Raw genomic sequence first — 14907 nt, 5'->3', positions numbered from 1 at the left:
TAGATGCCACTGGTTCTCCACGTTCTACAGATGTAGATGCCACTGGTTCTTCACGTTCTGTAGATGTAGATGCCACTGGTTCTTCACGTTCTGCAGATGTAGATGCCACTGGTTCTTCACGTTCTACATATGTAGATGCCACTGGTTCTTCACCTTCTACAGATGTAGATGCCACTGGTTCTTCACGTTCTACAGATGTAGATGCCACTGGTTCTTCACGTTCTACAGATGTAGATGCCACTGGTTCTCCACGTTCTACAGATGTAGATGCCACTGGTTCTTCACGTTCTGTAGATGTAGATGCCACTGGTTCTTCACGGCCTTCACCCCCTCTGTGCGCGCGTGCCCAGCGAGTGGAGAGAAGTGTGGTGTTCAAGTGGAGAAGCCCAAGGTCTGCATGGGGAGGATCGTGGGTGGATGTCCGGCCAAGCCTCACTCGTGGCCCTGGCAGGTGGCCATCCGAAAGAAGCTCTACAGCTTCAGCAGGTGAGCGAGCACACACACACACACACACGCGTGTGTGTGTGTGTGTGCTCGTGTGTGCCTGTGTACGTGTGTACATGTGTTTGTTTTTAGAGTGTGTGCGTGCGTTTGCGTGCGTACGTGTGCGTACCTGTGTGTGTATGTATGTGTACGTGTGTGTGTGTGCGTACGTGTGTGTGTACGTGTGTGTGTGTGTACGTGTGTGTTTACGTGTGCACGTGTGTGTGTACATGTACATACGTATGTGTGTGTGTACGTGTGAGTGTACGTGTGTGTATGTGTACGTGTGTGTACGTGTGTGTACGTGTGTGTGTATACGTGTGTATGTGTGTGTGTACGTGTACGTTCGTACGTGTGTGTGTGTACGTGCGTGTATGTGTGTGTACGTGTGTATGTGTCTGTACGTGTGTGTGTGTGTGTACGTTTGTGTGTACGTGTGTGTACGTGTGTGTGTACGTGTGCATACGTGTGCACGTGTGTGTGTACATTTACGTACGTACGTACGTGTGTGTACGTGTGTGTGTACGTGTGTGCGTGTGTGCGTGTGCGTGTGTGCGTGTGCGTGTGTGTACGTGTGTGTGTGTACGTGTTTGTGTGTACGTGTGTGTACGTGTGTGTGTACGTGTGTGCGTGTGTACGTGTGTGTGTGTACGTGTGTGTGTGTGTACGTGTACGTTGGTCATGATGCTGGCACCTGGTCTGGAGTGATTGGAGGGCATGGGCCAGATCAGCTCAATAACAACGGTAGGAGACTGCTAGATTTTTGTGCAGCTCATGGGCTTCTAATTACCAACACGCTGTTCTGGCATCGGTGCATCCACACAACATCATGGATGCATGCCGGGTCCAAGCAAGAACATCTGCTGGACTACATAGTGACGGAACAGCGGATGCGGGCCCATGACCTTGACACAGGACCTACCGTGGAGGTGATCTGCCCTCTCACCATCGACTAGTCATCTGTAAGATGCGCCTGCCATTCTTCCACTCCGGTGGTGGGTGTACACCCAGGACCCCATTCCAACCTAAAGTAGCCTGGTCTCAGTTATCTGATGAAAGTTGCAAGCGAGAATTTAATCATCGCTTGCGGCTGGGGTTGGCATCGTCCCCCACTCCTGATGTTGAGGGTAAATGGGCGAGGTTTAGGACTGTGACTCATGCAGCTGCAATGGCTGCTTTGGGTACGCGGTCCAGACCTCCCCAGAGACCCTGGCTGACAGAGGAGGTGTTCAGGATAGTTAAGAAAAAGCGACAGGCCCACTGTCATCGAGCGAAGGCTGCTTACCTCAGCCAGCCACTCACCCCCTGTGAGTGGCTGGCTGAGGTGCCATCTGTTGAGGAAGTACTGAAGGTGATCCGGAGTCTGAGACCAGGAAAGGCAGCGGGCAGAGATGATCTACCAAGCGACATGCTGAGGGAGGGTGACGTTTGTGCACAGACTGCCCTATATGACATCATAACAACAGTCTGGACCACTGGACGGGTTCCGCAGGATTTGAAGGATGCCCTGGTGGTCCCCCTTTTTAAGAAGGGGGACCGCACAGACTGTAACAACTACAGGGGCATCTCACTCCTCAGTGTGCCAGGAAAGGACCTGGCAAGGATTATTCAACATCGCCTTGCCAGGCACGCTGAGGTGAGACTTGCGGAGCCCCAATGCGGTTTCAGGAAAGGGCGGTCCTGCACAGATGCCATATTTTCTGTCCGTCTGCTACAGCAGAGGTTTAGGGAATTCCAGCAAGACCTACATCTCTGCTTTATTGACCTGGTCAAGGCCTATGATACCATCAGTAGGCCTGAGCTCTGGGTTGTTCTTCGTGCTTTTGGAGTCCCTGACCCTCTGCTCACGATCATTAAGGACCTTCATGATGGTGAGCGGGCCCGGGTAAAACTACATGGCCGGGAGTCAGAGCCACACATTATTTAACATTATTTAACATCTATTTTGACCACGTAGTTCGTTAAGCATTCAATAGCTGTACCGAGGGAATCTCTATATGGTACAGATATAGTTGGAGGCTGATCGATGCCCGGGTGCGGTCAAGGGATGGCTCCCTATTGCTCAACCATGTTATGTATGCCGATGATTTGGCAATAGCTGATCATTCAGAGGAGGAGTTGGAGAGGCTGCTGCTGAGACTGGAGCGTGCCACTAAGAGATGGGGCCTTACCATCAGCCCCACCAAAACTTAGCACCTGCCTGGGTATTTTGTACCATCGGACACTACACCCCCACAACTCCCAATCGGTGATGGGGCAGTTGTGGAGAGAGTGGAGAGTTTCCCATACCTGGGCAGTGTGCTCATGACCGGCTCCAGTTTAACAGCAGAGGTCTCACTCCGAATCAGTCGAGTGGCAATATCTTTTCATCGGTTGCGTAACGCTGTGTGGAAGCTACCTGGTCTGTCGCTCCACACTAATCTTCAGGTCTTCTCGGCCACGGTCATTCCCTCCCTTCTCTACGCTTGTGAAACGTGGACCCCCCTAATGGAACATCTTCGCCGGTTAGAAACATATAGGCTAGCCTGCCTACGATCCATCCTAGGTTTAACCAGGCTGGATTGTATGAGGAGCTCACAAATCCCTGAAAGGTCTGGGCAAGGTCCCATCGGTGAGCTCCTCCGGCAGGCAAGGCTGCGTTGGCTGGGTCATGTAGCCCGCATGCCCAGCCACCGCATGCCGAAACAGCTTTTGTTCGGCCGGATCGAGGGGGCTAAGCGGGCGCGGCACGGGCTAGAGAAGAGATGGAGTGATGTGGTACAGGAGGACGTGGAGCTGAGTGGACTTGCCGATGGCTGGTACCAGCGGTGTCAAGATCGGCCTCTGTGGAGGAGGAGGCTCGTGAAGGACGCTACTTGGCAGTTGGAGGTAGTCGCCCTCCAACAACAACGGAGGGCGGAGGAGCGACGCTCACAACAACGAGCGGAGCGCCGGGTGGCTAAAGCACAGTAGGTTGACACAGTAGGGGGCACAGGTGGTTCATCAGCCAGTCATCTCAGTCAGTCGACCCGTGGCACCTGCTGGGTCTGCCCCGTGACCTCCTGCCAGCGGGCGTTCGACACTTCACGTGGCCTCAAGGTGCACATGGCCTGGTACAAGCGTCGTAGTGACGTCACCGCCACTTAGTGGCAAATGGCGGTTGTTATTGTTGTTGTTGTTGTGTCACTGTGTGTGTGTCACTGTGTGTGTGTCACTGTGTGTGTGTCACTGTGTGTCACTGTGTGTGTGTGTCTGTGTGTCACTGTGTGTCACTGTGTGTCACTGTGTGTGTGTCACTGTGTGTGTGTGTCTGTGTGTCACTGTGTGTGTGTGTCTGTGTGTTTGTGTGTGTGTGTGTGTCTGTGTGTGTTTGTGTGTGTGTCTGTGTGTGTGTCTGTGTGTTTGTGTGTGTGTGTCTGTGTGTGTTTGTGTGTCACTGTGTGTCACTGTGTGTGTGTCTGTGTGTCACTGTGTGTCACTGTGTGTGTGTGTCTGTGTGTCACTGTGTGTGTCACTGTGTGTGTGTGTTTCTGTGTGTCCACAGTCAGTTCAGGCCGCACTGCGGAGCGACTCTCATCGACCCCTCATGGATCCTCACCGCCGCCCACTGCGTCAACAGCTCGTGAGTCACGTGGGGTCCAGGGGGGCAAGTGGGTAGGGGAGCAGGGCAGGAGGAGGAGGTCAGGAGGAGGAGGTCAGGAGGAGGTCAGGAGGAGGAGGTCAGGAGGAAGAGGTCAGGAGGTCAGGAGGAGGAGGTCAGGAGGAGGAGGTCAGGAGGAGGAGGTCAGGAGGAGGAGGTCAGGAGGAGGAGGTCAGGAGGAGGAGGAGGAGGTCAGGAGGAGGAGGAGGAGGTCAGGAGGAGGAGGAGGAGGTCAGGAGGAGGAGGTCAGGAGGAGGAGTTCAGGAGGAGGAGGTCAGGAGGAGGAGGTCAGGAGGAGGAGGTCAGGAGGAGGAGGTCAGGAGGAGGAGGAGAAGGTCAGGAGGAGGTCAGGAGGAGGAGGTCAGGAGGAGGAGGTCAGGAGTAGGAGGAGGTCAGGAGGAGGTCAGGAGGAGGAGGAGGTCAGGAGGAGGAGGAGGTCAGGAGGAGGAGGAGGTCAGGAGGAGGAGGAGAAGGTCAGGAGGAGGAGGTCAGGAGAAGGTCAGGAGGAGAAGGTCAGGAGGAGGAGGTCAGGAGGAGGAGGTCAGGAGGAGGAGCAGAAGGTCAGGAGGAGGTCAGGAGAAGGTCAGGAGGAGAAGGTCAGGAGGAGGAGGTCAGGAGGAGGAGAAGGTCAGGAGGAGGTCAGGAGGAGGAGGTCAGGAGGAGGAGGTCAGGAGGAGGAGAAGGTTAGGAGGAGGTCAGGAGGAGGAGGTCAGGAGGAGGAGGTCAGGAGGAGAAGGTCAGGAGGAGGAGATCAGGAGGAGGTCAGGAGGAGGAGGTCAGGAGGAGGAGGAGAAGGTCAGGAGGAGGTCAGGAGGAGGAGGAGGTCAGGAGGAGGAGAAGGTTAGGAGGAGGAGGTCAGGAGGAGGAGGAGGTCAGGAGGAGGTCAGGAGGAGGAGGAGCACCCCCAGGCTCAACCAGGATTAGTTTGAGGTCTTGAGGAGAAGTTCAGGAGGAGGTCAAAAGGTCAGTAGCAGTGAAGATAATGGCCGGTGGAGAAGAGGTGAGGCTCTAGCACGAGACAAAGCCTCACCTCATCTCCACCCCACGCTCACCCCCAAGCTCGCCCCGCTCACCCCCCCGCTCACCCCCCCGCTCACCCCCCCGCTCACCCCACTCACCCCGCTCACCCCGCTCACCCCACACCCCACGCTCACCCCGCTCACCCCCCCCCCCGCTCACCCCGCTCACCCCACACCCCACGCTCACCCCGCTCACCCCACACCCCACGCTCACCCCGCTCACCCCCAAGCTCACCCCGCTCACCCCCCCGCTCACCCCGCTCACCCCACTCACCCCGCTCACCCCGCTCACCCCACACCCCACGCTCATCCCCACGCTCACCCCGCTCACCCCGCTCACCCCCCGCTCACCCCACACCCCACGCTCATCCCCACGCTCACCCCGCTCACTCCGCTCACCCCGCTCACCCCACACCCCACGTTCACCCCCACGCTCACCCCCCCCCCCCCCCCGCTCGCCCCGCTCACCCCCACGCTCACCCCCCCCGCCCGCCCCGCCCGTGCCGCCTGCCTGTAGGGACGTCCGCCTCTACCGCGTGCTCCTCGGCGTCCACAACGAGCTGGCGCCGGAGCGGGAGGCCTGGCAGACGGTGCCGGTGGCGAGCATCCACACGGAGCCCCGCGGCGTGGACATCGCCCTGGTCAAGATCGCGACGTGCGGACCGGGAGTCGAGCCCCCCCCCCCCCGACCCCCCACCCCCCGCGCCGAGTTGGTGGTCTGGGCAAGGCTGGGAGCACGGGCACACAACAGTCTGGTGGAGGATCCACGTGGTTAGGGGTTGGTGGGAGTCTTTGTCTTTGTGTGTGTGCGTGTGCCCTCCACCACCCGACACACACCACCACCATACCACCACCACACGACAAACAACTACCAACCACAACCACCGCCACTACATCACACCGCCACACCACCACACACCACATCACCACCACACCACCACCACCACACCACCACCACACCACACCACCACACCACACCACCACCACACCACCACCACACCACACCACCACCACCACCACCACCACACCACCACCACCCCCACACCACACCACCACCACACCACACCACACCACCACCACCACACCACACCACCACACCACCACCACACCACACCACCACACTACCACCACACCACCACACTACACCACCACCACACTACACCACACCACCACCACACCACCACCACACCACCACCACCACACCACCACTACACCACCACCACCACCACACCACCACCACCACACCACCACCACCACACCCCCACCACACCACACCACACCACCACCACACCACCACCACCACACCACCACCACACCACACCACCACCACACCACCACACCACCACCACCACCACACCACCACACCACCACACCACCACACCACACCACCACCACACCACCACCACACCACACCACCACCACACCACACCACCACCACCACACCACCACCACCACACCACCACCACACCCACACCACACCCCCACCACACCACACCCCCACACCACCACACCACCACCACACCACCACCACACCACACCACCACACCACCACCACCACACGCAGGCCGGCACAGCTGACCGACCGTGTGTCTCTCGTCTGCCTGCCCGACCCTGACCAAGTCCTGGCACATGGCACCGACTGCGTCATCACGGGCTGGGGGGAGACGCAGGGTGAGGGGAGGGGCTGGGGGGAGGGGCTGGGGGGAGGGGCTGGGGGGAGGGGCTGGGGGGAGACGCAGGGTGAGGGGAGGGGCTGGGGGAGGGGCTGGGGGGAGGGGCTGGGGGGAGACGCAGGGTGAGGGGAGGGGCTGGGGGGAGGAGAGGGGCTGGGGGGAGAGGCTGGGGGGAGACGCAGGGTGAGGGGAGGGGCTGGGGGGAGGGGCTGGGGGGAGGGGCTGGGGGGAGGGGCTGGGGGAGAGTCAGGGTGACGGGAGGGGCTGGGGGGAGGAGAGGGACTGAGGGGAGGGGCTGGGGGGAGACGCAGGGTGAGGGGAGGGGGTGAGGGGAGGGGCTGTGTGATGGGGGGAGAGACAAATAGAAAGCAAAGGGGAGTTGCACCTGGAACCAACTCCAATTCATAGCCACTGCTACTCGCTACTAACAGCACTTGCCCCTACAGCCCTGCTAGAGCATACACGGGGGACCTTTGTCTGTGTGCGTGCGCTGCCACTCCTCTGTCGGGAGCTGGACCGGTACCACCTGGATCTCTGTGGCATTCAGGAGGTCCGGTGGACCGGCTCTGGCTCCTGCCACCATGAGGACTGGACAGTCCTCTACTCGGGGCAGTAGACTGCCAAACATCAGGGTGTGGCTTTTCTTCCGAACAAAAGAATGAGGGGGGCGTGGGAGCGTGGCGGTGAGGTGTGGGAAGCTGTAAGTCCCAGACTACTTTGGGCTCGCCTTCCCATCAACCGGAGGCGAGGAGTGGTGGTCGTGGTTACTTATGCCCCCACCGAAGACGAACATCCGTGGAGGGATGCAGGCAAAGCCGATGAGTCAGATGCCTTTTATGACCTCCTGTCACAGGTGCTGGCTAAAGTGGCCCCTCAGGATAGAGTCATCATGTTGGGTGACTTCAATGCCCGAGTTGGTCATGATGCTGGCACCTGGTCTGGAGTGATTGGAGGGCATGGGCCAGATCAGCTCAGTAACAACCGTAGGAGACTGCTAGATTTTTGTGCAGCCCATGGGCTTGTAATTACCAACACGCTGTTCCGGCATCAACTCATCCACACAACATCATGGATGCATGCCGGGTCCAAGCAAGAACATCTGCTGGACTACATAGTGACGGAACAGCGGATGCGGGCCCATGTCCTTGACACCAGAACCTACCGTGGAGCTGATCTGCCCACTGACCATCGACTTGTCATCTGTAAGATGCGCCTGCCATTCTCCCACTCCGGTGGTGGGTGTACACCCAGGACCCCATTTAAACCCATAGTGGCCTGGTCTCAGCTAGATGATGAAAGTTGGAAGCGAGAATTTTATCATCGCTTGCAAATGGGGTTGGCATCGTCCCCCACTCGTCCAGATGTCGAGGGGAAATGGGCGAGGTTTAGGACTGTGACTCAGGCAGCTGCAATGGCAGCTTTGGGTACATGGTCCAGACCTCCCCCGAGACCCTGGCTGACAGAGGAGGCGTTCAAGCTGGCTTAAAAAAAGTGAAAGGCCCACTCTCATTGGCTACAGCATCCCACGTCGGAGAATGAGGAGGCTTACCGCAGCCTTCGCTCGGAGGTTCGGAGAGTCGTGAGATGCGACAAGGATGGGTGGTGGTCGCGGGTTGCTGAGGAGATGGAGTCTGCCTCAATGGCCCGCAATCACAAATCGCTACTTAACACCATCAAAAAAGTAACCTGCAGCGCCACACCTATTACCATCACTAGGGGGAAAAACGGTAATCCAATCTACGACCCCCAGAAACAGGTTTGCAGATTTGCTGAGCATTTCTGTGAAGTTATGGGGGAGGGGAAATCCCTCGGCATGGAAAACGTGGGACAAAGTGAGGATGACCCTGGCGAGGCTGTGGTGCCTCAAATATTGGAAGAAGTCACCCCCTGTGAGTGGCTGGCTGAGGTGCCATCTGTTGAAGAAGTACTGAAGGCGATCCAGAGTCTGAGACCAGGAAAGACACCGGGCAGAGATGATCTCCCAAGCGAAATGTTGAGGGAGGGTGGCGTTTGTGCACAGACTGCCCTACATGACATCATAACAACAGTCTGGACCACTGGACGGGTTCCGCAGGATTGAAAGGATGCCCTGGTGGTCCCCCTCTTTAAGAAGGGTTGACCGCACAGACTTAAAAACTACAGGGGCGTCTCACTCCTCAGTGTGCCGGGAAAGGTCCTGGCAAGGATTATTCAACATTGCCTTGCCAGGCACGCTGAGGAGAGGCTTGCGGAGTCCCAATGCGGTTCAGGAAAGGGCGGTCCTGCACAGATGCCATATTTTCTGTCCGTCTGCTACAGCAGAGGTGTAGGGAATTCCAACAAAACCTACATCTCTGCTTTATTGACCTAGTCAAGGCCTATGATACCATCAGTAGGGCTGGCCTCTGGGTTGTTCTTCGTGCTTTGGAGTCCCTGACCCTATGCTCACGATCATTAAGGACCTTCATGATGGTGAGCGGGCCCGGGTAAAACTACAAAGCCGGGAGTCAGAGCCATTCCCTGTACACCTTGGGGTGCGACAGGGATGTCCTCTGGCTCCCACATTATTTAACATCTATTTTGACCACGTAGTTCGTGGAGATTTCGATTGCTGTACTGGAGGAATTTCAATCTGGTACAGATATAATGGGAGGCTGATCGATGCCTGGGTGCGGTCAAGGGATGGCTCCCTATTGCTCAACCACGTTATGTATGCTGATAATTTGGTAATAGCTGCTCAGTCAGAGGAGGAGTTAGAGACGCTGCTGCTGAGACTGGAGCGTGCCACTAAGAGATGGGGCCTTACCATCAGCCCCACCAAAACTAAGCACCTGCCTGGGTATCTCTTACCATCGGACACTCCACCCCCACAACTCCCAATTGGTGATTGGGCAGTTGTGGAGAGAGTGGAGAGTTTCCCATACCTGGCCAGTGTGCTCATGACCGGCTCCCGTTTAACAGCAGAGGTCTCACTCCGAATCAGTCGAGGGGCAATATTTTTTCATCGGTTGCGTAACGCTGTTTGGAAGCTACCTGGTCTGTCGCTCCGCACTAAGCTTCAGGTCTTCTCGGCCACGGTCATTCCCTGTATTCTCTATGCTTGCGAAACGTGGACCCCCCTAATGGAACATCTTCGCCAGTTAGAAACATTTAGGCTGGCCTGCCTACAATCAATCCTGGGTTTAACCAGGCTGGATTGTGTGAGGAGCTCACAAATCCTTGAAAGATCTGGACAAAGCTCCTCCAGCAGGCAAGGCTGCGTTGGCTGGGTCATGTAGCCCGCATGCCCAGTCACCGCATGCCCTAACAGCTTTTGTTCGGCCGGATCGAGGGGGCTAAACAGGCGTGGCACGGGCTAGAGAAGAGATGGAGTGATGTGGTACAGGAGGACGTGGAGCTGAGTGGACTTTCCGATGACTGGTACCAGCGGTGTCAAGATCGGCCTCTGTGGAGGAGGCTCGTGAAGGACGCTACTGGGCAGTTGGAGGCAGTCGCCCTCCAACAACAACAGAGGGCGGAGGAGCGACGCTCACAACAACGAGCGGAGCGCCGGGTGGCTACAGCACAGAAAGTTGGCACAGTAGGGGGCACAGGTGGTGCATCAGCCACAGTCATCTCAGTCAGTCGACCCGTGGCACCTGCTGGGTCTGCCCCGTGACCTCCTGGCCAGCGGGGCGTTCGACACTTCACGTGATAGCCTCAAGGTGCCCATGGCCTGGCACAAGCGTCGTGGTGACGTCTCCACCACTTAGTGGCGAATGGCGGTTGTTGTTGTCGTTGTTGTTGTGCGCGCGATGGAGGCACGGGTCACGAGGGGGTGCTAAAGCAGGCGGTGGTGCCCATCATCTCCAACAAGGTCTGTAATCGTCGCGAGTACCTCAACGGGCGCGTGGGCGACACGCAGTTCTGTGCGGGCTACCCCGAGGGTGGTACAGACACCTGCTCCGTGAGTGGGCCACGCAACCACCAATCCACCCACCAATCCACCCACCAATCCACCCACCTAATCCACCCACCCGCCAATGTACCCACCCACCAATCTACCCACCAAATCCACCCACCAATCCACCCACCCATCTGCCTACCCACCAATCCACCCACCCACCAATCTACCCACCCACCAATGCACCCACCAATCTACCCACCAATGCACCCACCCACCAATCTACCCACCCACCAAATCCACCAACCAAATCCACCCACCAATCCACCCACCCATCTGCCCACCCACCAATCTACCCACCAATCCACCCACCCACCAATCTACCCATCCACCAAATCCACCCATCAAATCCACCCACCAATCCACCCACCAATCTACCCACCAATCCACCCACCCACCAATCTACCCACCCACCAAATCCACCCACCAATCCACCCACCAATCTACCCACCCACCAATCTACCCACCAATCTACCCACCCACCAAATCCACCCACCAAATCCACCCACCCATCTGCCTACCCACCCATCCACCCACCAATCCACCCACCAATCTACCCACCCACCAAATCCACCCACCAAATCCACCCACCCATCTGCCTACCCACCCATCCACCCACCCACCCACCAATCTACCCACCCACTCACCCACTCTACTCCCGCTACGTCAGTGCACCACCCACACATCCACCCACCCACGCACCCACCCACACCCACCAAACCACCCACATACCCCACCCAACTACCACTCCACCCACGCTCTGTGAGTGGTTCACCCACACCCACCACCCACCCCACGCACCCCCTCCTCTTCCTGACCTCGTCATCCTGACCTCCTCCTCCTGACCTCATCCTCCTGACCTCATCCTGACCTCCTCTTCCTCCTGACCTCCACCTCCTGACCTCCACTTCCTGACCTCCTCCTCCTGACCTCCACCTCCTAACCTCATCCTCCTGACGTAATCCTCCTAACTCCATCCTGCTGACCTCATCCTCACCTCCACCACCTGACCTCCTCCTCCTGACCTCCACCAGCTAACATCATCCTCCTGACCTCATCCTCCTAACCTCCTCCTCCTCCTGACCTCCTCCTCACCTCCACTACCTGACCTCCTCCTGACCTCCACCACCTTACCTCATCCTCCTGACCTCATCCTCCTCACCTCCACCACCTGACCTCCTCCTGACCTCCACCACCTGACCTCATCCTCCTGACCTCATCCTCCTCACCTCCACCACCTGACCTCCTCCTGACCTCCACCACCTGACCTCATCCTCCTGACCTCATCCTCCTAACCGCCTCCTCCTGACCTCCACCACCTGACCTCATCCTGCTGACCCCATCCTCCTCACCTCCACCACCTGACCTCCTCCTGACCTCCACCACCTGACCTCATCCTCCTGACCTCCATCACCTGACCTCATCCTGCTGACCTCATCCTGCTGACCTCATCCTCCTCACCTCCACCACCTGACCTCATCCTCCTGACCTCCACCTCACCTCCACCACCTGACCTCATCCTCCTCACCTCCACCACCTGACCTCCTCCTCCTGACCTCCACCTCCTGACCTCCTCCTCCTGACCTCCTGTCCCCGTGCCCCCAGGGAGACAGTGGGGGCCCCCTGGTGTCCCGAGACAGACAGAGATTCGTGGTGCACGGCGTCACCTCCTGGGGCATGGGCTGTGCCCACCGCAACAAGCCCGGGGTCTACACGCGCGTGTCGGCCTTCATCCCCTGGATCCAGGGGGTCATGCAGCGCAACTGAGGTGGGTTGGTGAGTGGGTGGGTGAGTGGGTGGGTGAGTGGGTGGGTGGGTGAGTGGGTGGGTGGGTGGGTGAGTAGGTGGGTGAATGGGTGAGTGGGTGAGTGGGTGGGTGAGTGGGTGTGTGGATGAGTGGGTGAATGGGTTGGTGAGTGGGTGGGTGGGTTGGTGAGTGGGTGGGTGGGTTGGTGAGTGGGTGGGTGGGTGAGTGGGTGGGTGGGTGGGTGGCTGAGTGGAAGGGTGGGTGGCTGAGTGAGTGGGTACGTGGGTGAGTGGGTGGGTGGGTGGGTGAGTGCGTGGGTGGGTGGGTGAGTGGGTGAGTGAGTGGGTGGGTGAGTGGGTAGCTGAGTGGGTGGGTGAGTAGCTGGGTAGGTGGCTGGGTGAGTGGCTGAGTGGGTGAGTGAGTGGGTGGGTGAGTGGCTGAGTGGGTGGGTGAGTGGCAGGGTGAGTGGATGAGTGGGTTGGTGGGTGGGTGAGTGGGTGGGTGAGTGGGTGGGTGAGTGGATGAGTGGGTGAGTGGCTGGGTGAGTGGGTGGGTGAGTGGCTGAGTGAGTGGGTGGGTGAGTGGGTTGGTGGGTGGGTGAGTGGGTGGGTGGGTGAGTGGCTGGGTGAGTGGGTGAGTGGCTGGGTGAGTGGCTGGGTGAGTGAGTGGGTTAGTGGGTGGGTAAGTGGGTGGGTGAGTGGGTGAGTGGATGGCTGAGTGGGTGGGTGAGTGGGTAGCTGAGTGGGTAAGTGGGTGGGTGCGTGAGTAGCTGGGTGGGTGGCTGGGTGAGTGGGCGAGTGGCTGAGTGGGTAGGTGAGTGGCTGGGTGAGTGGATGAGTGGGTGGGTGGGTGAGTGGGTGGGTGAGTAGATGAGTGGGTGAGTGGCGGGGTGAGTGGGTGGGTGAGTGGCTGAGTGGGTGGGTGAGTGGGTCGGTGGGTGGGTGAGTGGGTTGGTTGGTAGGTGAGTGGGTGGGTGGGTGTGTGAGTGGCTGGGTGAGTGGGTGAGTGGCTGGGTGAGTGGGTGAGTGGCTGGGTGAGTGAGTGGGTGAGTGAGTGGGTGGGTGAGTGGGTGGGTGGATGGCTGAGTGGGTGGGTGAGTGGGTAGCTGAGTGGGTGGGTGAGTAGCTGAGTGGGTGGCTGGTGAGTGGCTAAGTGGGTGAGTGAGTGGGTGGGTGAGTGGCTGAGTGGGTGGGTGGGTGAGTGGCTGGGTGAGTGGATGAGTGGGTGGGTGAGTGAGTGGATAAGTGGGTGAGTGGCTGTGTGAGTGGGTGGGTGAGTGGCTGAGTAGCTGAGTGGGTGGGTGAGTGGGTCGGTGGGTGTGTGAGTGGGTGGGTGAGTGGCTGGGTGAGTGGGTGGCTGGGTAAGTGGGTGGGTGAGTGGGTGGATGAGTGGGTGAGTGGGTGGGTGGGTGAGTGGCTGGATGAGTGGGTGGGTGAGTGGATGGCTGAGTGGGTGGGTGAGTGGCTGGGTGGGTGGGGGTCAAAACGAGGAGGAGGTGTTCATGGTTGTTTAAAGCAGCATAGGCGATGTGAATCACCCAGTGTGGTAGATTGACTGATGCTGCTGGTGGACTTCTTTCGCACCGTACGTTGTGTTTATTTTGACAACAAAACAAACACAACAACAACAAGCAGTTCTTAACACATTAGTTGTCAATGTAGTGTAGTGGTGTAGTGTATCGTAACGTAAATGTATCCTAGTGTAGTGTATAGTGTAGTCTATAGTATAGTGTATATTGTAGTGTATAGTGTAGTGTGTAGTGTAATGTATAGTGTGGTGTATAGTGTAGTGTATATTGTAGTGTATAGTAGTGTATAGTGTAGTGTATAGTGGAGTGTGTAGTGTATAGTAGTGTATAGTGTAGTGTATAGTAGTGTATAGTGTAGTAGTGTGTAGTGTATAGTGTAGTGTATAGTAGTGTAGTGTATAGTGTAGTGTGTAGTGTAGTGTATAGTGTAGTGCGTATAGTAGTGTGTAGTGTAGTAGTGTAGTGTATAGTGTCGTATGTAGTGTATAGTGTATTGTATAGTGTGTAGTGTATAGTGTAGTGTATAGTAGTGTATAGTGTAGTGTATAGTGTAGTGTTTAGTGTAGTATATAGTGTATAGCGTAGTGTATAGCGTAGTGTACAGTGTAGTGTATAGTATGTAGTGTAGTGTATAGTATATAGTGTAGTGTAGTATGTAGTGTAGTGTAGTGTGCGTAGTGTATAGTGCAGTGTGTAGTGTCGTGTGTAGTGTATAGTGTAGTATATAGTGTAGTGTATAGTGCAGTGTAGTGTATAATGCAGTGTAGTAGTGTAGTGTATAATGTAGTGTATAGTGTAGTGCAGTGTATAGTGCAGTGTAGTGTGTAGTGTATAGTGTAGTTTGTAGTGTATAGTGTAGTAGTATAGTGTAGTGTATAGTGTAGTGTATAGTGTAGTATATAGTAGTGGTGTATAG

General features: G+C 57.3%; 1 protein-coding gene across 2 annotated transcripts in view; it reads left to right on the top strand.

Annotated features, from left to right (window-relative positions):
- Positions 1–14907, top strand: part of PLG (plasminogen) — a 179103-nt gene that overhangs the window by 159633 nt on the left and 4563 nt on the right. For both annotated transcript variants that reach the window (XM_076054559.1, XM_076054560.1), the window contains 6 exons: positions 351–486; positions 4007–4084; positions 5639–5776; positions 6686–6792; positions 10574–10719; positions 12322–12484. In XM_076054559.1, coding sequence (XP_075910674.1) covers positions 351–486; positions 4007–4084; positions 5639–5776; positions 6686–6792; positions 10574–10719; positions 12322–12483 — 767 coding nt within the window. In that variant the 3' untranslated portion in view covers position 12484. The remainder of the gene's footprint in view (positions 1–350; positions 487–4006; positions 4085–5638; positions 5777–6685; positions 6793–10573; positions 10720–12321; positions 12485–14907) is intronic.

This window comes from Petromyzon marinus, chromosome 66, assembly GCF_048934315.1.
Source record: "Petromyzon marinus isolate PM22_M1 ecotype Great Lakes invasive population chromosome 66, UKy_Petmar_22M1.pri1.0, whole genome shotgun sequence".
Lineage (NCBI taxonomy): Eukaryota > Metazoa > Chordata > Hyperoartia > Petromyzontiformes > Petromyzontidae > Petromyzon > Petromyzon marinus.
Note: the sequence above shows the minus strand (reverse complement) of the source record. Positions and strands in the feature narration are given on the sequence as shown.